This window comes from Electrona antarctica, assembly GCF_951216825.1.
Source record: "Electrona antarctica genome assembly, contig: scaffold_196, whole genome shotgun sequence".
Taxonomy (NCBI): Eukaryota; Metazoa; Chordata; class Actinopteri; order Myctophiformes; family Myctophidae; genus Electrona; species Electrona antarctica.
The window spans coordinates 53,200-78,199 of NW_027637154.1; the positions used below are offsets into that span (position 1 = coordinate 53,200).

Here is a 25,000-nt window from a genome sequence, read left to right on the forward strand (position 1 = left end):
TCTCTCTCTCTCTCTCTCTCTCTCTCTCTCTCTCTCTGTCTCTCTCTCTCTCTATCTCTCCTCACTCCTTCCTCTCTCCTCGTGCACGCCCGTACGTGCACGCTCACCCTTCCCCCAAACCGCCGTCCGTCCGTCCGTGTGCATGCCGGTGTCACATGACCTTGTCACATGACCGTACTGCACATGCTCAGTAGAGCCTGGCGGCCTTCGGGTGACAGTAACAGACGATCTGTTTCGTTACCTAGTCCCCGCCCCCATGTCGCCTTCCAACAAATCAGTGGGCAGCGACGCAGGAAGCCAGGACTCTGCTGACGGGAACCAAGGACCCAGGTACGCATGCGTGCGTGTGTGTGTGTGTGTGTTGGTGCGTGCGTGCGTGTGTGTGTGCGTGTGTCTGCGTGCGTGCGTGCGTGCGTGCGTGCGTGCGTCGCGTGCGTGCGTGCGTGCGTGTGTGTGTGTGTTGGTGCGTGCGTGCGTGCGTGCGTGCGTGCGTGCGTGCGTGCGTGCGTGCGTGCGTGCGTGCGTGCGTGCGTGCGTGCGTGCGTGTGTGTGTGCGTGTGTCTGCGTGCGTGCGTGCGTGCGCGCCTGCGTGTGTGCGTGCGTGCGTGCGTGCGTGCGTGCGTGCGTGCGTGTGTGCATGCGTGCGTGCGTGCACACATGGAACCAAATGGACCCTTACAGGTCTGTGACTCTGAGAGTGTAACACATGGAACCAAATGGACCCTTACGGGTCTGTGACTCTGAGAGTGTAACACATGGAACCAAATGGACCCTTACGGGTCTGTGACTCTGAGAGTGTAACACATGGAACCAAATGGACCCTTACAGGTCTGTGACTCTGAGAGTGTAACACATGGAACCAAATGGACCCTTACAGGTCTGTGACTCTGAGAGTGTAACACATGGAACCAAATGGACCCTTACGGGTCTGTGACTCTGAGAGTGTAACACATGGAACCAAATGGACCCTTACGGGTCTGTGACTCTGAGAGTGTAACACATGGAACCAAATGGACCCTTACGGGTCTGTGACTCTGAGAGTGTAACACATGGAACCAAATGGACCCTTAACACATTGAAGGGGGAGTGAGTTTTAGGGTCCCCTCTCCTGATTGGCTGAAATTGCTGACCCTCCTCTGGTGAACTTTGACCCACTTTTAATTATTTCCTAATAAAAGTGTTTCTAACCAGTGTTAATTTTGACGTCAGAGTTATTTTAGTCTCAGTCAAATTTTATTCTGAAGTGCTTTAGTTTTAGTCTACGTTTAGTCGACTAAGTCTCAGTTGATTTAGTCGACTAAAGTTTATGTTGGCGGGACTTGATGGCGTCATAATGCCTGCAAATAGCAGATCTACAAGCTTGTAAATCTGCTATTTTCAGAAGCATAAATACATTGACATTTAGTTCTACTGGATCTCTTCTCCACTAGTCCCTCCCTGACATTTAGTTCTACTGGATCTCTTCTCCACTAGTCCCTCCCTGACATTTAGTTCTACTGGATCTCTTCTCCACTAGTCCCTCCCTGACATTTAGTTCTATCTCTTCTCCACTAGTCCCTCCCTGACATTTAGTTCTACTGGATCTTTTCTCCACTAGTCCCTCCCTGACATTTAGTTCTACTGGATCTCTTCTCCACTAGTCCCTCCCTGACATTTAGTTCTACTGGATCTCTTCTCCACTAGTCCCTCCCTGACATTTAGTTCTACTGGATCTCTTCTCCACTAGTCCCTCCCTGACATTTAGTTCTACTGGATCTCTTCTCCACTAGTCCCTCCCTGACATTTTAGTCTAGTTTTTTTTAACAACAAAAGTCATAGTTTTAGTCATCCTATAGCTATACTAGTTTTAATCTAGTTGCTATGTAGTTTTAATTTATGTAGTTTTAATTTATGTAGTTTTCGTCAGTGAGGAAAACTTGTCGACAAAATGAACACAGTTTGAAACAACACCTCTTCACAAGCATGCTCTGTTTCTACATTAAACTGTCTCTCTCTTTTCTCCCTGTCTGTCTGTCTGTCTGTCTGTCTGTCTGTCTGTCTGTCTGTCTGTCTGTCTGTCTCCCTGTCTGTCTGTCTGTCTGTCTGTCTGTCTGTCTGTCTGTCTGTCTGTCTGTCTGCCTTCCTGCCTTCCTGCCTTCCTGCCTGCCTGTCTGTCTGTCTGTCTGTACCTCGGACGCTGTCTTCCTGCTCTCTTTGTTTCCTGTCTCACTGCCCCTCCCTGCTATCGCTCTCTCTCTGTGTTTCTCTCTACTAACTGGCTCCCCCTGGTGTTGTGCGGTGGTACTGCGCCATCAGGACGTTGCACTGGGATCCTGACCCGTCCACTCTGCAACTGCACTCCGACTCTGAGCTTCACCTGGGGTACTGGTGTGTGTGTGTGTGTGTGTGTGTGTGTGTGTGTGTGTGTGTGTGTGTGTGTGTGTGTGTGTGTGTGTGTGTGTGTGTGTGTGTGTGTGTGTGTGTGTGTGTGTGTGTGTGTGTGTGTGTGTGTGTGTGTGTGTGTGTGTGTGTGTGTGTGTGTGTGTGTGTGTGTGTGTGTGTGTGTGTGTGTGTGTGCACGTGTTGCATGACCTTTGGGTTTTTCTAAAAGGATAACACCTTTGACCTTTGACCTTTTACTGTAGCTTATGCTAAAAGGATAACACAACACTTGTTTCCATTGTGGTCCAGGCGTTCGTTCACATCAGGGTGTGGCTAATTCAAACTAAATGTTAGGGTGTGGCTAATTAAAACTAAATGTTAGGGTGTGGCTAATTAAAACTAAATGTTAGGGTGTGGCTAATTAAAACTAAATGTTAGGGTGTGGCTAATTCAAACTAAATGTTAGGGTGTGGCTAATTAAAACTAAATGTTAGGGTGTGGCTAATTAAAACTAAATGTTAGGGTGTGGCTAATTAAAACTAAATGTTAGAGTGTGGCTAATTAAAACTAAATGTTAGGGTGTGGCTAATTAAAACTAAATGTTAGGGTGTGGCTAATTAAAACTAAATGTTAGGGTGTGGCTAATTAAAACTAAATGTTAGGGTGTGGCTAATTAAAACTAAATGTTAGGGTGTGGCTAATTAAAACTAAATGTTAGGGTGTGGCTAATTAAAACTAAATGTTAGGGTGTGGCTAATTAAAACTAAATGTTAGAGTGTGGCTAATTAAAACTAAATGTTAGGGTGTGGCTAATTAAAACTAGGGGGGGGAGGACAGTAAATTATTGTAATAAACTCAGTGGTTTGTGTACAGGGGGGGAGGGGGGGGGGCAGTAACAGGAACAGAGGATTTATGGGTTGGTTTAGAGTTTGGTTTTCTGTTACTTCACTCCATGTTCTGTTTATTCCTGTGTGCGTGTGTGCGTGTGTGTGTGCGTGCGTGCGTGCGTGTGTGCATGCGTGCGTGCGTGCGTGCGTGCAGGAGAGCAGCCGTGCACCTCTCCATGTCTAAGCTGACTCAGGTTGACTTCCAGCCGAAGGAGAATGTTGCTTACAGCAAGGAGACCCAGACCACCGGAGACACTCTGACACACACACACACTAAAGGTACACACACACACACACACACACACACACACACACACACACACACACACACACACACACACACACACACACACACACACACACACACTAAGGCCTGCTTTACACTGGCAGCCACATCTAGCCTGAATCTAGCCTGAATCAGATCTGTGTCACTTCAAGATATAAATCCGATTTGCTTAAATAAGGCTAAATGCAGACAGGTCACATGGAATCCGATTTTTTCAAATGTGACTTGAGTCACATGCAGAGGTGGTTTCAAATCCGATTTATATCCGATCTGAGTTGATCTGTCTCAGTCTGAATGCAACGACCACATGAAGTGACCTGAGTCACATATCAAACTGTCCAAACGTCACCCGCAGCGCGACCCGAGCGCTACTGACGTGACTTCATTACAGAGCGCCTAAACTTCTCAAAATGTAGGCTACAGAAACAAGGCTGTTTATTTGGATATTTCTCGCGGAATGGTAGAGAAGTAGAGAACAGCTACACGCGGTCCTATCTGCAATGTGAGATTGTTGTTGGTTAAAATAGAAAGGAGGGCTCGTAGTCCCGATGCCAAAAAGACAAGTGACAACTTTAAATATGCTATTAAATATCTAATACTGTAAGTTTACGGTTTACATCAATCAGCCTCCAAACCCATGGCTTGTTCCAATGCGTAACGTGCGTCGGGTCGGCTAACCCCGTACCCCCCAAAAAACAGACATACAAGCTGTCGACACGCCGTTTCATGGCGTGTTGATAGCTTGCAGATCTGTTCTTTTGGACAACATAATCAATGATGCACGGCACGATGGAATATAGGCTACAAGCCTACAACTAAACATGTTTGTGACCAAATAAGCCTGTAGCCAGGTAGCCTACTGTAACATTACGTGGACATGGTGGACAACATATGGAACTTGATGTTAATGCAGTGAACATTAATTACGTAGTGTTTAATAACGAGGCCGCAGCAGCCGCAGCGCACATGATCCATGAAACCCGATGTTTCAAAAACCTTCCCTCACAGACAATCCCATGCTCTATCAACATATTAAACAATGGCAACGTTAAATTAAGTTGGATAGCTAATGTACAGCTAAACATATGTGTTTACTTCCGCCGTTTTAATATTTAAATGTTATGATGAAAGGCATCACTTTGTGCGCCTCGCCACTGTGGAATGAAATCAGCTGAGATCCACGCAGCTGAGGTTCATTTGTGCAATTGTAGGCCTACTGCGGGGGAGGGGGGGTGTTCTTTTTTAATTTCATTCATTAATGTGGGTCCAAAAAAATACAGTAGGCCTAATGGTGTGTGTGTGTGTGTGTGTGTGTGTGTGTGTGTGTGTGTGTGTGTGTGTGTGTGTGTGTGTGTGTGTGTGTGTGTGTGTGTGTGTGTGTGTGTGTGTGTGTGTGTGTGTGTGTGTGTGTGTGTGTGTGTGTGTGTGTGTGTGTGTGTGTGTGTGTGTGTGTGTGAGTGAGTGATATTGATCAACGGGCTGACGGCATTGCAAACCGGAAAAAAACAACTCTGTTACCAAAGCAGATATGTCGATGCGGGCGGCTTTGCGTTGAGTTGTTAAAATCAGTCTGAATGCACAGATCGGATCTGGTCACTTGCAAACGGTAGTGTGAATGACCGGGCCAAAAGATCGTATTTGACAAAAAATCGGATTTGAATCGGATCTGACTTTATGTGACTGCAGTCTAAAACCGGCCTAAAGGTACACACACACACACACACACACACACACACACACACACACACACACACACACACACACTAAAGGTACATGCACGCACGCACACACACACACACACACACACACACACACACACACACACACACACACTAAAGGTACATGCACGCACACACACACACACACACACACACACACACACACACACACACACACACACACACACACACACACACACACACACACACACACACACACACACTAAAGGTACACACACACACACACACACACACACACACACACACACACACACACACACACACACACACACACACACACTGGACCAGTCTTATGCAAAGGTTAAAATATAATTTATCGTGTGTCCCCTAGGGTAGGTACCCTCACATGTTCTCCCCGTGTCCCCTATGGTAGGTACCATCACATGTTCTCCCCGTGTCCCCTAGGGTAGGTACCCTCACATGTTCTCCCCGTGTCCCCTAGGGTAGGTACCCTCACATGTTCTCCCCGTGTCCCCTAGGGTAGGTACCCTCACATGTTCTCCCCCTGTCCCCTAGGGTAGGTACCCTCACATGTTCTCCCCATGTCCCCTAGGGTAGGTACCCTCTCATGTTCTCCCCGTGTCCCCTAGGGTAGATACCTCACATGTTCTCCTCGTGTCCCCTAGGGTAGGTACCCTCACATGTTCTCCCCGTGTCCCCTAGGGTAGGTACCCTCACATGTTCTCCCCGTGTCCCCTAGGGTAGATACCTCACATGTTCTCTCCGTGTCCCCTAGGGTAGGTACCCTCACATGTTCTCCCCGTGTCCCCTAGGGTAGGTACCCTCACATGTTCTCCCCGTGTCCCCTAGGGTAGGTACCCTCACAAAAAACATGCAGTAATCCTGGTCTCTAAACTGCCTCCCCCTGGCCAGCCGGGGCGCCTGATGGAGGGGAAAGGAACTGGTTGGAATAACGTGTTCCTTCCACGCGCTACGTCCAACCAGGGAAACTCCCCCCTGTCAGGTGAAAAGGAGCAACTTGGACACTCAGGCATGAGGGAAGCATGAGTTCAAGTCCGTTGCTCTCCCCACGTTGCTCTCCCCAGGTCCGTTGCTCTCCCCAGGTTGCTCTCCCCAGGTCCGTTGCTCTCCCCAGGTTGGCGGAGGGTGTGTAGAGCCCAGGATCACATTACAGGGGTGAAAAATGGGTTACAAAATCGTGGGATAAAAATTATTTAAAATATATATAGGCTAATTTAAATAGAATGTAGAACACAGGCCCAAAAATCAAGATCTGACCCCCCATTCCAAAGATCTGACCCCCCATTCCAAAGCGCCAGCGCTCGCCCAGCAGTCTGCCGTCACCCAGGCGGATGTGTTTAGGGCGAGGTCACCCAGGAGGATGCGTTTAGGGCGAGGTCGCCCAGCAGTCTGCCGTCACCCAGGCGGATGTGTTTAGGGCAAGGTCACCCAGGAGGATGCGTTTAGGGCGAGGTCACCCAGGAGGATGCGTTTAGGGCGAGGTCGCCCAGCAGTCTTCCGTCACCCAGGCGGATGTGTTTAGGGCGAGGTCACCCAGGCGGATGTGTTTAGGGCGAGGTCACCCAGGCGGATGTGTTTAGGGCGAGGTCACCCAGGAGGATGTGTTTAGGGCGAGGTCACCCAGGAGGATGCGTTTAGGGCGAGGTCACCCAGGCGGATGTGTTTAGGGCGAGGTCACCCAGGCGGATGTGTTTAGGGCGAGGTCACCCAGGCGGATGTGTTTAGGGCGAGGTCACCCAGGCGGATGTGTTTAGGGCGAGGTCACCCAGGAGGATGCGTTTAGGGCGAGGTCACCCAGGAGGATGTGTTTAGGGCGAGGTCACCCAGGCAGATGCCTTTAGGGCGAGGTCGCCCAACAGTCTGCCGTCAGTACTGGTGTAATTGTGGAATCAATTCAGGGTGGCGTGTTCCAGTGGGAGGAGCTAGCGCCACCTGTCCAGTCTGTAAATACCTTTGTTTTGGTCTGTGTGAATAAAGACAAACAGCATCTCTGCATCAAGGACTGCCTGGAGGTTATTTTCTATGTTTTTCCCGGTTTTCATACTACCCACACAAGTGTGACATTATATATGTATATATTTGTATATATTTATGTAGTATTGTATATATTTCCAGATGAAGAGGAGGATGAGGAGTTGGCTCCTCCTCCTCAAGGGGAGGTAGTAATGATAGTATCATGTATTAGTATTATGTATGTATATATGTATGTATACATATGTATATATTTATGTAGTATTGTATATATTTACCTCAAGGGGAGGTAGTAATGATAGTATCATGTATTAGTATTATGTATGTATATATGTATGTATATATATGTATATATATGTATATTTCCAGATGAAGAGGAGGATGAGGAGTTGGCTCCTCCCCCTCAAGACGAGACGCAGGAGGAGGACAAACAGGAGCAGCCGGAGGAAGGTACGACCTTCCACCTTCCACCTTCCACCTTCCACCTTTCACCTTCCACCTTCCACCTTCCACCTTCCACCTTTCACCTTTCACCTTTCACCTTCCACCTTCCACCTTTCACCTTCCACCTTCCACCTTCCACCTTCCACCTTCCACCTTCCACCTTTCACCTTCCACCTTTCACCTTCCACCTTCCACCTTTCACCTTCCACCTTTCACCTTTCACACGAATTATGCTAATGAATGTGTGCGTGTGCGTGTGCATGTGTGTGTGTGTGTGTGCACAGAGGCTCCCAAAGAGCTGACTGAGGAGGAGAAGTTGCAGCTGCTTCACTCCTCAGACTTCCTGTCGTTCTTCGAGCGCGGCTCCAGGATCGTAGAGAGAGCTTTGTCTGAAGGCGTCGACGTCTGCTTCGACTACAGCGGACGAGACCTGGATGACAAAGAGGGGTGAGCTGTGTGTGTGTGCGTGCGGGCAGAATGTTTTGATTGATAGTTTATTAGACAAAATGTTAAAAACAGTCAAACTCTTTCTGGTCTAGAGGGGCGGGTAGCCTGGCCCAGCCAGCGTGCTTTCTGGTCTAGAGGGGCGGGTAGCCTGGCCCAGCCAGCGTGCTTTCTGGTCTAGAGGGGCGGGTAGCCTGGCCAAGCCAGCGTGCTTTCTGGTCTAGAGGGGCGGGTAGGGTAGCCTGGCCCAGCCAGCGTGCTTTCTGGTCTAGAGGGGCGGGTAGGGTAGCCTGGCCCAGCCAGCGTGCTTTCTGGTCTAGAGGGGCGGGTGGTAGCCTGGCCCAGCCAGCGTGCTTTCTGGTCTAGAGGGGCGGGTAGCCTGGCCCAGCCAGCGTGCTTTCTGGTCTAGAGGGGTGGGTAGCCCGGCCCAGCCAGCGTGCTTTCTGGTCTAGAGGGGCGGGTAGCCCGGCCCAGCCAGCGTGCTTTCTGGTCTAGAGGGCGGGTAGCCTGGCCCAGCCAACGTGCTTTCTGGTCTAGAGGGGCGGGTAGCCTGGCCCAGCCAGCGTGCTCTCTGGTCTAGAGGGGCGGGTAGCCTGGCCCAGCCAGCGTGCTTTCTGGTCTAGAGGGGCGGGTAGCCTGGCCCAGCCAGCGTGCTCTCTGGTCTAGAGGGGCGGGTAGGGTAGCCTGGCCCAGCCAGCGTGCTTTCTGGTCTAGAGGGGCGGGTAGGGTAGCCTGGTCCAGCCAGCGTGCTTTCTGGTCTAGAGGGGCGGGTAGCCTGGCCCAGCCAGCGTGCTTTCTGGTCTAGAGGGGCGGGTAGGGTAGCCTGTCCCATACACCGTGCTTTCTGGTCTAGAGGGGCGGGTAGCCTGGCCCAGCCAGCGTGCTTTCTGGTCTAGAGGGGCGGGTAGGGTAGCCTGTCCCATACACCGTGCTTTCTGGTCTAGAGGGGCGGGTAGCCTGGCCCATACACCGTGCTTTCTGGTCTAGAGGGGCGGGTAGCCTGGCCCATACACCGTGCTTTCTGGTCTAGAGGGGCGGGTAGCCTGGCCCATACACCGTGCTTTCTGGTCTAGAGGGGCGGGTAGCCTGTCCCATACACCGTGCTTTCTGGTCTAGAGGGGCGGGTAGCCTGGCCCATACACCGTGCTTTCTGGTCTAGAGGGGCGGGTAGCCTGGCCCATACACCGTGCTTTCTGGTCTAGAGGGGCGGGTAGCCTGGCCCATACACCGTGCTTTCTGGTCTAGAGGGGCGGGTAGCCTTGCCCATACACCGTGCTTTCTGGTCTAGAGGGGCGGGTAGCCTGGCCCATACACCGTGCTTTCTGGTCTAGAGGGGCGGGTAGCCTGGCCCATACACCGTGCTTTCTGGTCTAGAGGGGCGGGTAGCCTGGCCCATACACCGTGCTTTCTGGTCTAGAGGGGCGGGTAGCCTGGCCCATACACCGTGCTTTCTGGTCTAGAGGGGCGGGTAGCCTGTCCCATACACCGTGCTTTCTGGTCTAGACGGGCGGGTAGCCCCCCTTTTATGTGTAATGTACATTTCAGTGACATCCAAGCGGATATATTTGTATATATATTTCAGTGACATCCAAGCAGGAGCCAAGCTGCTTCTCAACAGGCAGTGTGTTTAGTAATGTATTATATGTATTTATGTATATATTTGTGTATATATTACAGTGACATCCAAGCAGGAGCCAAGCTGCTTCTCAACAGGCAGTGTGTTTAGTAATGTATTATATGTATTTATGTATATATTTGTGTATATATTACAGTGACATCCAGGCTGGGGCCAAGCTGCTTCTCAACAGGCAGTTTGCAGACGAACGTTGGACCAAGAACAGAGTGGTGACCTGCCTGGACTGGTCCTCACAGGTGTGTGTGTGTGTGTGTGTGTGTGTGTGTTGTGTGTGTGTGTGTGTGTGTGTGTGTGTGTGTGTGTGTGTGTGTGTGTGTGTGTGTGTGTGTGTGTGCGTGTGCGTGACTGTGTGTGGACTAGAAGTGTCATGTGTATCCTTATAGGTCTGTGTGTAATGTTATGTATGTATATAATAAATGTAATCGTGTGTAATGTATTTATCTCTAATGTAATCTATAATGTAATCTATTCCAGTACCCGGAGCTACTCGTAGCCTCCTACAACAACAATGTATTTATATAATGTAATCTATAATGTAATCTATAATGTAATCTATTCCAGTACCCGGAGCTACTCGTAGCCTCCTACAACAACAATGTATTTATATATTAAATGTAATCTATAATGTAATCTATAATGTAATCTATTCCAGTACCCGGAGCTACTCGTAGCTTCCTACAACAACAATGAAGACTCTCCTCATGAACCTGATGGAGTTGCTCTGGTTTGGAACATGAAGTACAAGAAGACCACGCCGGAATACACCTTCCACTGTCAGGTAATTATATTACATTATATTATATTACATTATATTACATTATTACATTATTAATACACCTTCCACTGTCAGGTAATTATATTACATTATATTATATTACATTATATTACATTATTACATTATTAATACACCTTTTACTGTCAGGTCATTATATTATATTACATTATATTACACTGTCAGGTAATCACATTACATATTTCACCAGTAAGACGCCCTGAGTGCGAGAAGTGAGGTTGCGTGCACGCATCCTCCTGGGTGACGGCAGACTGCTGGGCGAGCGCTGGCGCTTTAGCATGCAGGGGGTCAGAGGTCAGAGGTCAGAGGTCTTTAGCATGCAGGGGGTCAGAGGTCAGAGGTCTTTAGCATGCAGGGGGTCAGAGGTCAGAGGTCTTTAGCATGCAGGGGGTCAGAGGTCAGAGGTCTTTAGCATGCAGGGGGTCAGACCAACATAATGGAATGAATTCTGTACTGGCCATATATGGAGCGTGTCTTGAGTGTACAGGGTTTGATGAGGTCAGATCAACATGGAATGTCAGAACAGGTCAGCTCCATATATGGAGATCTAAGGGTGGTAGCGGGGACATTGTCTTGAGTGTACAGGGTTTGATGAGGGCCCAGGTAGGACCGAGCCTTAATTTTCGGGCCTGTTGAGAACTCTAGTTTTCACCGGCTGCCGGGCGCGGCAATTCTGGATTAAAAGCTTCTAATATATTATTTATGGCCCCAAAATCTATGAATCTCACACACTATTAACAAATAGCCGGCGGTTCCACGCGCTGCACAAGGTGCCCTTTTTTACTTGAGCTCCTCAAATGTTGTAAAGTTACTATGTAATAATAATAATAATACTATTACAGTCGGAGGTGATGTCCGCCAGCTTCGCCAGCTTCCATCCCAACCTGGTGATGGGCGGGACTTATTCTGGACAGATCGTCCTATGGGACAACAGGAGCAACAAGAGGACCCCCGTCCAGAGGACCCCCCTGTCTGCTGCTGCCCACACTGTAGGTACCCCCCTATACCCCTACCTACCCCTATAACTACCCCTATACCAGCCCCTAACCCTAACCCACACTGTAGGTACCCCCCTATACCCCTACCTACCCCTATAACTACCCCTATACCAGCCACCTAACCCTAACCCACACTGTAGGTACTCCCCTATACCCCTATACCCCTACCTACCCCTATAACTACCCCTATACCAGCCACCTAACCCTAACCCACACTGTAGGTACCCCCCTATACCCCTACCTACCCCTATAACTACCCCTATACCAGCCACCTAACCCTAACCCACACTGTAGGTACTCCCCTATACCCCTATACCCCTACCTACCCCTATAACTACCCCTATACCAGCCACCTAACCCTAACCCACACTGTAGGTACCCCCCTATACCCCTATACCCCTACCTACCCCTATAACAAGTAAGACGCGCAAACGCGGGAAGCGAACGCAGCTCGTAAATTGCAATAACAACAATTAGAATAAATTACGTAGTTAAGGTTTTTTTTAAGTTAAGTTTTTTTAAATTAAATGTTTTTTCAAGTTTTTTTTAGTGTGTGTATGTGTGCGTGCGTGCGTGTTTCTTTTTTAGGATTTTTTTTTAAGTTAAGTTTTTTTTTAAGTTAAGTTTTTTGTGTTTGCGTTTTTCCTTTTTAAGTTTTTTTTTTAAGTTAAGTTTTTTTTTAAGTTAATTTTGTTTTAAGTTAAGTTTTTTGTGTGTGTGCGTTTTTCCTTTTTAAGTTTTTTTTTTAAGTTAAGTTTTTTTTTAAATGAAGTTTTTTTTTAAGTTAAGTTTTTTGTGTGTGCGTTTTTCCTTTTTACGTTTTTTTTTTAAGTTAAGTTTTTTTTTAAGTTAAGTTTTTTTTTAAGTTAAGTTTTTTTTTAAGTTAAGTTTTTTTTTAAGTTAAGTTTTTTGTGTGTGTGTGTGCGTGCGTGCGTGCGTGCGTGTGTGTGTGCGTGTGCGTGCGTGCATGTGTGTGTGTGTGTTTGATACAGCTGCGCCCTCTGGTGGTGGGCGGGTGGTGTTACAGCGTGACACACAGACACACACACACACACACAGACACACAGACGTGATCTGCTGGGTCTCATAGTAAATGCTCACTGCGTTCGCAATCACTGCGTTCGCAACTACCCCTATACCAGCCACCTAACCCTAACCCACACTGTAGGTACTCCCCTATACCCCTATACCCCTACCTACCCCTATAACTACCCCTATACCAGCCACCTAACCCTAACCCACACTGTAGGTACTCCCCTATACCCCTATACCCCTACCTACCCCTATAACTACCCCTATACCAGCCACCTAACCCTAACCCACACTGTAGGTACTCCCCTATACCCCTACCTACCCCTACCTACCCCTATAACTACCCCTATACCAGCCACCTAACCCTAACCCACACTGTAGGTACTCCCCTATACCCCTACCTACCCCTATAACTACCCCTATACCAGCCACCTAACCCTAACCCACACTGTAGGTACCCCCCTATACCCCTACCTACCCCTATAACTACCCCTATATCAGCCACCTAACCCTAACCCACACTGTAGGTACTCCCCTATACCCCTACCTACCCCTATAACTACCCCTATATCAGCCACCTAACCCTAACCCACACTGTAGGTACCCCCCTATACCCCTATAGTAGCCCCTAACCCTAACCCCTTACCCTACCCCATCCAGAGGACCCCCCTATCTGCTGCTGCCCACACTGTGAGTACAGCCTTATACCCCTATACCCCTACCTACCCCTATAACTACCCTTATACCCCTATTTCCCCTACCTACCCCTATAACTACCCCTATATCAGCCCCTAACCGGAGAAATATTTTCCTAGCTTACCTTGCCCTCGTTTTCTTTTATACGATAAATAATCCAAAGGGTTCATATTTTGAAGGAGAGGCGGATTAGGCGGAGAGCCTGGATTAGGAGAGACGAGGCATTCTTTCTGCCGCAGCTAAGTGAACGGGACGCTAATATGAACAAAGAGTGTACAAACGTGTACGGTGGCCTTAGAGTCTTAAGGTCATTACACACTGGCGAATTAGCGACGCAAATTAAAAATTCGACACCGGAGCGAACACCGGAGCGAACAAATAAAGAGCGAAAACGGTCGCATTTTCGCACATTCGCACATTCGCCACTGATGTGGAAGCTTGCATTGACTTCAATTGGTTTTAAAAAAAGGCGAATTATTCGCACGAATAATTCGCGTCGCTAATTCGCCAGTGTGTAATGACCTTTACTCAAAAATTAAAAAAAGGGAACATTTCAGAATATTCTTCTCTCGCCTGATATCATTGAGGATGCTATGGTCGTGTACACACGCCTGTCACCGCTGGCGAACACGGGTTGAATGCACGCTTCAAGCCGGACCGGCCGGCAGGCAGTCGCCGCGGTGGTCGTGGCTGGTGAAATGATACTATTACTCACTTCCACCATTTCCACCATTTCAACAAATAAGCACATACAACCCACAGGAGATTTTATTGGGGTCCGAGTCGTTCTGTGACTAAGGATCCTCCGAGTTCTGAGGGGTGCTTGCTGCTGTTGTTGTTCACTAGTTCCACACCACCCAACCATGCACTACACATAGCGATTCTCATAATTTCAATAGGCTTACATATTAAATCCTAAACATACTATTTCACATGAACAATGTTAGTGAAACTAAGATATGGGGATAATATTATACATTGCAATTGAAATCGCATCGCGTTTTCATTATAATACTGCTGGGTTGAACACACCGTCACAGCCTCACGCTGCAATTGGCTAAAAGTTTAAATCCCCCCCGACGTCCCGTCTAGTAAACTGTAGTGGATATAAACAGTGCATTCAGCCAGAGGGGGGCAAAGGGAGAGTGTGCTGTTGCAGGAGGACACCTCAGCATCATAATATAGGGAACTAGAAAAAGTGCCCTTCTGGGCACAGGTCTCCACCAGGAGGATAGGACTGTGTGAGATGTTTGGCAAAATGTTTAGGAGTAATATAAATAAGTAATATGTTTGCCTTTGATGGCAATTGGATGATTTGAGGCATTTTGTTCCAAAAATGTGTTTTGCAAAAATCAACCTGTTGGTGGCGCTATAACAGGCCAATGTGAAAAGGGTGGGATATATTCCTCAGCCTAGTAAGAAAATGTGTGAAAGATTTGACGTAAATTGCATGCTGCGTTCATGATTTGAGGCTTTTGTTCAAAACGGGGCAATCTTGCAAACTGTGAAAGCCAATTATAGCCAATTAGGATGGAATATGAAATATCGGACAGATCAGACTTGAGCACATGACCATAGAGATACTGTGTAACGATTTTTGAGATTTTTGGACAGAATCTGGAGGAGTAATATCCAAAAATGTGTTTTACAAAATTCGGCCTCCTGGTGGCGCTATAAAAGGCAGATGTGGAAAATGCAGGTCAAAGGTTTGTCCTTGGCCTCTAGGGAGTGTGCATGCAACATTTCACGCAGATCGGTGCAGTTTTAGGTAAACAATGTGAAAAGCTGCCTCATGGTGGCGCTATAACAGGCCGTTCTGAAAAATGCGGGGCAGAGGTTCATCGTTGGCATCCAGGGAGTGTGTGTGCAAAGTTTGGCATCGACCGGGTTAACGGTGCCGGAGATTAGCTGGTAACGGACGGACGGAAGGACACACGGACACACGGACACACGGACGGACACACACACACACGGACGGAGTGCAAAACATACTCTCTCCCCATGCCTTCGGCCTGGTGGAGACAAAGATAGAGGGGGAAAAGGCCAACAAAATACATTTATATATATTTTAAATTTGGCTGAAAACTTGCCTATATCACCTTTAAAGCAACCATGACAACTCTCATGTGTGTCCCATTCCCCACACGGGGATAAAGAACTCTCATGTGTGTCCCATTCCCCACACGTGGATAAAGAACTGTCCTGTGTGTCCCATTCCCCACACGGGGATAAAGAACTCTCCTGTGTGTCCCATTCCCCACACGGGGATAAAGAACTCTCCTGTGTGTCCCATTCCCCACACGGGGATAAAGAAGAGAGCAAAGTAGGAGCTGTTTATAAGTAATAATATATATATTATAATATTCCATTCAGCCACGACCAGTACATGCATGATGCATCTGCTTCTGCTAAAACTATGATGATTGTGTGTAAAAAAACAAATGATCCGTTTGGTTAATTTTAAATGCAGCACGCTGAGGAGATGAGGAGAGACCAGACTCTCTTTCTCTCTCCCACCCTCTACTGCAGCGCACAGTCTCTCTCTCTGTCTGTCTGTCTGTCTGTCTGTCTGTGTCTCTCTCTCTCTTTCTCTCTCCCACCCTCTACTGCAGAGCGCAGTCTCTCTCTCTGTCTGTCTGTCTGTGTCTCTCTCTCTTTCTCTCTCCCACCCTCTACTGCAGCACGCAGTCTCTCTCTGTCTGTCTGTCTGTCTGTCTCTCTCTCTTTCTACTGCCTTCTACTACCTCTACTGTCTCTCTCTGTCTGTCTGTCTGTCTGTCTGTCTGTCTGTCTCTCTCTCTTTCTCTCTCCCACCCTCTACTGCCTTCTACTACCTCTACTGTCTCTCTGTCTGTCTGTCTGTCTGTCTGTCTGTCTCTCTCTCTCTGTCTGTCTGTCTGTCTGTCTCTCTCTGTCTCTCTCTTTCTCTCTCGCGCTTTAATCATAAAATGGTAATTGGTCAATACGTTATATTATTTCTATATAGTCCACATTTATTTCCGAATGTCGGAAATAATCGGATCTCGGTCAGACTCGGCGCCGCAATTTGAAAGAAATCTCGGAACGGGTCGGAATCGGACGAAATGGTCACGGATCCATTCTAATGGTCACGGATCCATTCTAATGGTCACGGATCCATTCTAATGGTCACGGATCCATTCTAATGGTCACAGATCCATTCTAATGGTCATGGATCCATTCTAATGGTCATGGATCCATTCTAATGGTCACGGATCCATTCTAATGGTCATCCATTCTAATGGTCACGGATCCATTCTAATGGTCACGGATCCATTCTAATGGTCACCCATTCTAATGGTCACGGATCCATTCTAATGGTCACGGATCCATTCTAATGGTCACGGATCCATTCTAATGGTCACGGATCCATTCTAATGGTCACGGATCCATTCTAATGGTCACGGATCCATTCTAATGGTCACGGATCCATTCTAATGGTCACTGATCCATTCTAATGGTCACGGATCCATTCTAATGGTCACGGATCCATTCTAATGGTCACGGATCCATTCTAATGGTCACGGATCCATTCTAATGGTCACGGATCCATTCTAATGGTCACGGATCCATTCTAATGGTCACGGATCCATTCTAATGGTCACCCATTCTAATGGTCACTGATCCATTCTAATGGTCACAGATCCATTCTAATGGTCACGGATCCATTCTAATGGTCACGGATCCATTCTAATGGTCACGGATCCATTCTAATGGTCACGGATCCATTCTAATGGTCACAGATCCATTCTAATGGTCACCCATTCTAATGGTCATGGATCCATTCTATTGGTCACGGATCCATTCTATTGGTCACGGATCCATTCTAATGGTCACCCATTCTAATGGTCACTGATCCATTCTAATGGTCACGGATCCATTCTAATGGTCACGGATCCATTCTAATGGTCACCCATTCTAATGGTCACAGATCCATTCTAATGGTCACTGATCCATTCTAATGGTCACAGATCCATTCTAATGGTCACGGATCCATTCTAATGGTCACGGATCCATTCTAATGGTCACGGATCCATTCTAATGGTCACGGATCCATTCTAATGGTCACGGATCCATTCTAATGGTCACGGATCCATTCTAATGGTCACGGATCCATTCTAATGGTCACGGATCCATTCTAATGGTCACGGATCCATTCTAATGGTCACCCATTCTAATGGTCACAGATCCATTCTAATGGTCACTGATCCATTCTAATGGTCACAGATCCATTCTAATGGTCACGGATCCATTCTAATGGTCACGGATCCATTCTAATGGTCACCCATTCTAATGGTCACGGATCCATTCTAATGGTCACGGATCCATTCTAATGGTCACGGATCCATTCTAATGGTCACGGATCCATTCTAATGGTCACGGATCCATTCTAATGGTCACGGATCCATTCTAATGGTCACGGATCCATTCTAATGGTCACGGATCCATTCTAATGGTCACGGATCCATTCTAATGGTCACGGATCCATTCTAATGGTCACGGATCCATTCTAATGGTCACGGATCCATTCTAATGGTCACGGATCCATTCTAATGGTCACGGATCCATTCTAATGGTCACGGATCCATTCTAATGGTCACGGATCCATTCTAATGGTCATGGATCCATTCTAATGGTCATGGATCCATTCTAATGGTCACGGATCCATTCTAATGGTCACGGATCCATTCTAATGGTCACGGATCCATTCTAATGGTCACGGATCCATTCTAATGGTCACCCATTCTAATGGTCACGGATCCATTCTAATGGTCACGGATCCATTCTAATGGTCACGGATCCATTCTAATGGTCACGGATCCATTCTAATGGTCACGGATCCATTCTAATGGTCACAGATCCATTCTAATGGTCACGGATCCATTCTAATGGTCACCCATTCTAATGGTCACGGATCCATTCTAATGGTCACGGATCCATTCTAATGGTCACGGATCCATTCTAATGGTCACCCATTCTAATGGTCACGGATCCATTCTAATGGTCACGGATCCATTCTAATGGTCACGGATCCATTCTAATGGTCACGGATCCATTCTAATGGTCACGGATCCATTCTAATGGTCACCCATTCTAATGGTCACGGATCCATTCTAATGGTCACGGATCCATTCTAATGGTCACCCATTCTAATGGTCACGGATCCATTCTAATGGTCACAGATCCATTCTAATGGTCATGGATCCATTCTAATGGTCACGGATCCATTCTAATGGTCACAGATCCATTCTAATGGTCACAGATCCATTCTAATGGTCATGGATCCATTCTAATGGTCATGGATCCATTCTAATGGTCACGGATCCATTCTAATGGTCATCCATTCTAATGGTCACGGATCCATTCTAATGGTCACGGATCCATTCTAATGGTCACCCATTCTAATGGTCACGGATCCATTCTAATGGTCACGGATCCATTCTAATGGTCACGGATCCATTCTAATGGTCACGGATCCATTCTAATGGTCACAGATCCATTCTAATGGTCACAGATCCATTCTAATGGTCACAGATCCATTCTAATGGTCATGGATCCATTCTAATGGTCACGGATCCATTCTAATGGTCATCCATTCTAATGGTCACGGATCCATTCTAATGGTCACGGATCCATTCTAATGGTCACCCATTCTAATGGTCACGGATCCATTCTAATGGTCACGGATCCATTCTAATGGTCACGGATCCATTCTAATGGTCACGGATCCATTCTAATGGTCACGGATCCATTCTAATGGTCACGGATCCATTCTAATGGTCACGGATCCATTCTAATGGTCACGGATCCATTCTAATGGTCACTGATCCATTCTAATGGTCACAGATCCATTCTAATGGTCACGGATCCATTCTAATGGTCACGGATCCATTCTAATGGTCACGGATCCATTCTAATGGTCACGGATCCATTCTAATGGTCACGGATCCATTCTAATGGTCACGGATCCATTCTAATGGTCACCCATTCTAATGGTCACAGATCCATTCTAATGGTCACTGATCCATTCTAATGGTCACGGATCCATTCTAATGGTCACGGATCCATTCTAATGGTCACGGATCCATTCTAATGGTCACAGATCCATTCTAATGGTCACCCATTCTAATGGTCATGGATCCATTCTAATGGTCACGGATCCATTCTATTGGTCACGGATCCATTCTAATGGTCACCCATTCTAATGGTCACAGATCCATTCTAATGGTCACTGATCCATTCTAATGGTCACGGATCCATTCTAATGGTCACGGATCCATTCTAATGGTCACCCATTCTAATGGTCACAGATCCATTCTAATGGTCACTGATCCATTCTAATGGTCACAGATCCATTCTAATGGTCACGGATCCATTCTAATGGTCACGGATCCATTCTAATGGTCACGGATCCATTCTAATGGTCACGGATCCATTCTAATGGTCACGGATCCATTCTAATGGTCACGGATCCATTCTAATGGTCACCCATTCTAATGGTCACAGATCCATTCTAATGGTCACTGATCCATTCTAATGGTCACAGATCCATTCTAATGGTCACGGATCCATTCTAATGGTCACGGATCCATTCTAATGGTCACGGATCCATTCTAATGGTCACGGATCCATTCTAATGGTCACGGATCCATTCTAATGGTCACGGATCCATTCTAATGGTCACGGATCCATTCTAATGGTCACGGATCCATTCTAATGGTCACGGATCCATTCTAATGGTCACGGATCCATTCTAATGGTCACGGATCCATTCTAATGGTCACGGATCCATTCTAATGGTCACGGATCCATTCTAATGGTCACGGATCCATTCTAATGGTCACGGATCCATTCTAATGGTCATGGATCCATTCTAATGGTCATGGATCCATTCTAATGGTCACGGATCCATTCTAATGGTCACGGATCCATTCTAATGGTCACAGATCCATTCTAATGGTCACGGATCCATTCTAATGGTCACCCATTCTAATGGTCACGGATCCATTCTAATGGTCACGGATCCATTCTAATGGTCACGGATCCATTCTAATGGTCACGGATCCATTCTAATGGTCACCCATTCTAATGGTCACGGATCCATTCTAATGGTCACGGATCCATTCTAATGGTCACGGATCCATTCTAATGGTCACCCATTCTAATGGTCACGGATCCATTCTAATGGTCACGGATCCATTCTAATGGTCACGGATCCATTCTAATGGTCACGGATCCATTCTAATGGTCACGGATCCATTCTAATGGTCACCCATTCTAATGGTCACGGATCCATTCTAATGGTCACGGATCCATTCTAATGGTCACCCATTCTAATGGTCACGGATCCATTCTAATGGTCACAGATCCATTCTAATGGTCATGGATCCATTCTAATGGTCACGGATCCATTCTAATGGTCACAGATCCATTCTAATGGTCACAGATCCATTCTAATGGTCATGGATCCATTCTAATGGTCATGGATCCATTCTAATGGTCACGGATCCATTCTAATGGTCATCCATTCTAATGGTCACGGATCCATTCTAATGGTCACGGATCCATTCTAATGGTCACCCATTCTAATGGTCACGGATCCATTCTAATGGTCACGGATCCATTCTAATGGTCACGGATCCATTCTAATGGTCACGGATCCATTCTAATGGTCACAGATCCATTCTAATGGTCACAGATCCATTCTAATGGTCACAGATCCATTCTAATGGTCACAGATCCATTCTAATGGTCACGGATCCATTCTAATGGTCACGGATCCATTCTAATGGTCACGGATCCATTCTAATGGTCACGGATCCATTCTAATGGTCACGGATCCATTCTAATGGTCACGGATCCATTCTAATGGTCACAGATCCATTCTAATGGTCACGGATCCATTCTAATGGTCACGGATCCATTCTAATGGTCACGGATCCATTCTAATGGTCACGGATCCATTCTAATGGTCACGGATCCATTCTAATGGTCACGGATCCATTCTAATGGTCACCCATTCTAATGGTCACAGATCCATTCTAATGGTCACTGATCCATTCTAATGGTCACAGATCCATTCTAATGGTCACGGATCCATTCTAATGGTCACGGATCCATTCTAATGGTCACGGATCCATTCTAATGGTCACCCATTCTAATGGTCACAGATCCATTCTAATGGTCACTGATCCATTCTAATGGTCACGGATCCATTCTAATGGTCACGGATCCATTCTAATGGTCACCCATTCTAATGGTCACAGATCCATTCTAATGGTCACTGATCCATTCTAATGGTCACAGATCCATTCTAATGGTCACGGATCCATTCTAATGGTCACGGATCCATTCTAATGGTCACGGATCCATTCTAATGGTCACGGATCCATTCTAATGGTCACGGATCCATTCTAATGGTCACGGATCCATTCTAATGGTCACCCATTCTAATGGTCACAGATCCATTCTAATGGTCACTGATCCATTCTAATGGTCACAGATCCATTCTAATGGTCACGGATCCATTCTAATGGTCACGGATCCATTCTAATGGTCACGGATCCATTCTAATGGTCACGGATCCATTCTAATGGTCACGGATCCATTCTAATGGTCACGGATCCATTCTAATGGTCACGGATCCATTCTAATGGTCACGGATCCATTCTAATGGTCACGGATCCATTCTAATGGTCACCCATTCTAATGGTCACAGATCCATTCTAATGGTCACGGATCCATTCTAATGGTCACGGATCCATTCTAATGGTCACGGATCCATTCTAATGGTCACGGATCCATTCTAATGGTCACCCATTCTAATGGTCACAGATCCATTCTAATGGTCACTGATCCATTCTAATGGTCACAGATCCATTCTAATGGTCACGGATCCATTCTAATGGTCACGGATCCATTCTAATGGTCACGGATCCATTCTAATGGTCACGGATCCATTCTAATGGTCACGGATCCATTCTAATGGTCACGGATCCATTCTAATGGTCACGGATCCATTCTAATGGTCACCCATTCTAATGGTCACGGATCCATTCTATTGGTCACGGATCCATTCTAATGGTCACGGATCCATTCTAATGGTCACGGATCCATTCTAATGGTCACGGATCCATTCTAATGGTCACGGATCCATTCTAATGGTCACGGATCCATTCTAATGGTCACCCATTCTAATGGTCACGGATCCATTCTAATGGTCACGGATCCATTCTAATGGTCACGGATCCATTCTAATGGTCACGGATCCATTCTAATGGTCACCCATTCTAATGGTCACGGATCCATTCTATTGGTCACGGATCCATTCTAATGGTCACGGATCCATTCTAATGGTCACGGATCCATTCTAATGGTCACGGATCCATTCTAATGGTCACGGATCCATTCTAATGGTCACGGATCCATTCTAATGGTCACGGATCCATTCTAATGGTCATGGATCCATTCTAATGGTCACGGATCCATTCTAATGGTCACGGATCCATTCTAATGGTCACGGATCCATTCTAATGGTCACGGATCCATTCTAATGGTCACGGATCCATTCTAATGGTCACCCATTCTAATGGTCACCCATTCTAATGGTCACAGATCCATTCTAATGGTCACGGATCCATTCTAATGGTCACGGATCCATTCTAATGGTCACGGATCCATTCTAATGGTCACAGATCCATTCTAATGGTCACCCATTCTAATGGTCACGGATCCATTCTAATGGTCACGGATCCATTCTTATGGTCACGGATCCATTCTAATGGTCACGGATCCATTCTTATGGTCACGGATCCATTCTAATGGTCACGGATCCATTCTAATGGTCACGGATCCATTCTAATGGTCACCCATTCTAATGGTCACGGATCCATTCTAATGGTCACGGATCCATTCTAATGGTCACGGATCCATTCTAATGGTCACGGATCCATTCGGGTTTGGTTTAACTATTTGAAAATATTTTCGGAACGGGTCGGAATCGACCACAGATCGTCACAGATTAATTTTGGATTTCGGAACCATTTTTTTGGACCCGTGAAGAGCTCTAATGTACAGTGTACTGCGTCCAGGTGGTGTTATGACTAACATTGTGACCGTATTAAACTGTGTCAGTGGTGTTATGACTAACATTGTGACCGTATTAAACTGTGTCAGTGGTGTTATGACTAACATTGTGACCATGTTAACCTGTGTTAAACAGGTGTTATGGCTAACATTGTGACCATGTTAACCTGTGTTAAACAGGTGTTATGGCTAACATTGTGACCATGTTAACCTGTGTTAAACAGGTGTTATGGCTAACATTGTGACCATGTTAACCTGTGTCAGTGGTGTTATGGCTAACATTGTGACCATGTTAACCTGTGTTAAACAGGTGTTATGGCTAACATTGTGACCATGTTAACCTGTGTTAAACAGTGTTATGGCTAACATTGTGACCATGTTAACCTGTGTTAAACAGCATCCAGTGTACTGCGTCCAGCTGGTGTTATGGCTAACATTGTGACCATGTTAACCTGTGTTAAACAGGTGTTATGGCTAACATTGTGACCATGTTAACCTGTGTTAAACAGGTGTTATGGCTAATATTGTGACCATGTTAACCTGTGTTAAACAGGTGTCATGGCTAACATTGTGACCATGTTAACCTGTGTTAAACAGGTGTTATGGCTAACATTGTGACCATGTTAACCTGTGTTAAACAGGTGTTATGGCTAACATTGTGACCATGTTAACCTGTGTTAAACAGGTGTTATGGCTAACATTGTGACCATGTTAACCTGTGTTAAACAGGTGTTATGGCTAACATTGTGACCATGTTAACCTGTGTTAAACAGGTGTTATGGCTAATATTGTGACCATGTTAACCTGTGTTAAACAGGTGTCATGGCTAACATTGTGACCATGTTAACCTGTGTTAAACAGGTGTTATGGCTAACATTGTGACCATGTTAACCTGTGTTAAACAGGTGTTATGGCTAACATTGTGACCATGTTAACCTGTGTTAAACAGGTGTTATGGCTAACATTGTGACCATGTTAACCTGTGTTAAACAGGTGTTATGGCTAACATTGTGACCATGTTAACCTGTGTTAAACAGGTGTTATGGCTAACATTGTGACCATGTTAACCTGTGTTAAACAGGTGTTATGGCTAACATTGTGACCATGTTAACCTGTGTTAAACAGCACCCAGTGTACTGCGTCCAGGTGGTCGGGACTCAGAACGCTCACAACCTCATCAGCATCTCCACGGACGGCAAGATGTGTTCCTGGAGTCTGGACATGCTGTCACAACCCCAGGTGTGTGTGTGTGTGTGTGTGTGTGTGTGTGTGTGTGTGTGTGTGTGTGTGTGTGTGTGTGTGTGTGTGTGTGTGTGTGTGTGTGTGTGTGTGTGTGTGTGTGTGTGTGTGTGTGTGTGTGTGTGTGTGTGTGTGTGTGTGTGTGTGTGCGCGCGTGTGTGTGCGCGCGTGTGCATGCGTGTAACAGGACAGTAGAACTGGTGTTTAAGCAGTAAAGTTTTATTTTTCTGTACGCACGGAGAAGTCGAGGTTCACGTGAGCAGTGCGCGGTCCTGTTGTAGCGCCCGTGCTCGTTCCGTGCACACACGCGCGACTGTGTTGGGCTTTTTTTTTTTTTTATGCTTGCGTTGTGGCTCCCCTCATGATCAGAGCTGTAGTTGATCCAACA

The 25,000-nt window shown here is 46.6% G+C and overlaps 1 protein-coding gene across 3 annotated transcripts in view; it reads left to right on the forward strand.

The window, feature by feature from the left end:
• The first annotated feature begins 250 nt into the window (after positions 1 to 250).
• The window catches only part of LOC306919114 (dynein, cytoplasmic 1, intermediate chain 2a-like), a 32,324-nt gene continuing 7,574 nt past the window's right edge, over positions 251 to 25,000 (forward strand). The window contains exons 1-9 of one of the 3 annotated variants that reach the window (XM_079531948.1): positions 251 to 330; positions 2,296 to 2,367; positions 3,403 to 3,527; positions 7,596 to 7,676; positions 7,955 to 8,117; positions 9,887 to 9,986; positions 10,403 to 10,528; positions 11,386 to 11,532; positions 24,499 to 24,612. In XM_079531948.1, coding sequence (XP_079388074.1) covers positions 257 to 330; positions 2,296 to 2,367; positions 3,403 to 3,527; positions 7,596 to 7,676; positions 7,955 to 8,117; positions 9,887 to 9,986; positions 10,403 to 10,528; positions 11,386 to 11,532; positions 24,499 to 24,612 — 1,002 coding nt within the window. In that variant the 5' untranslated portion in view covers positions 251 to 256. The remainder of the gene's footprint in view (positions 331 to 2,295; positions 2,368 to 3,402; positions 3,528 to 7,595; positions 7,677 to 7,954; positions 8,118 to 9,886; positions 9,987 to 10,402; positions 10,529 to 11,385; positions 11,533 to 24,498; positions 24,613 to 25,000) is intronic. The other 2 variants (XM_079531949.1, XM_079531950.1) reach the window with 2 other exon arrangements.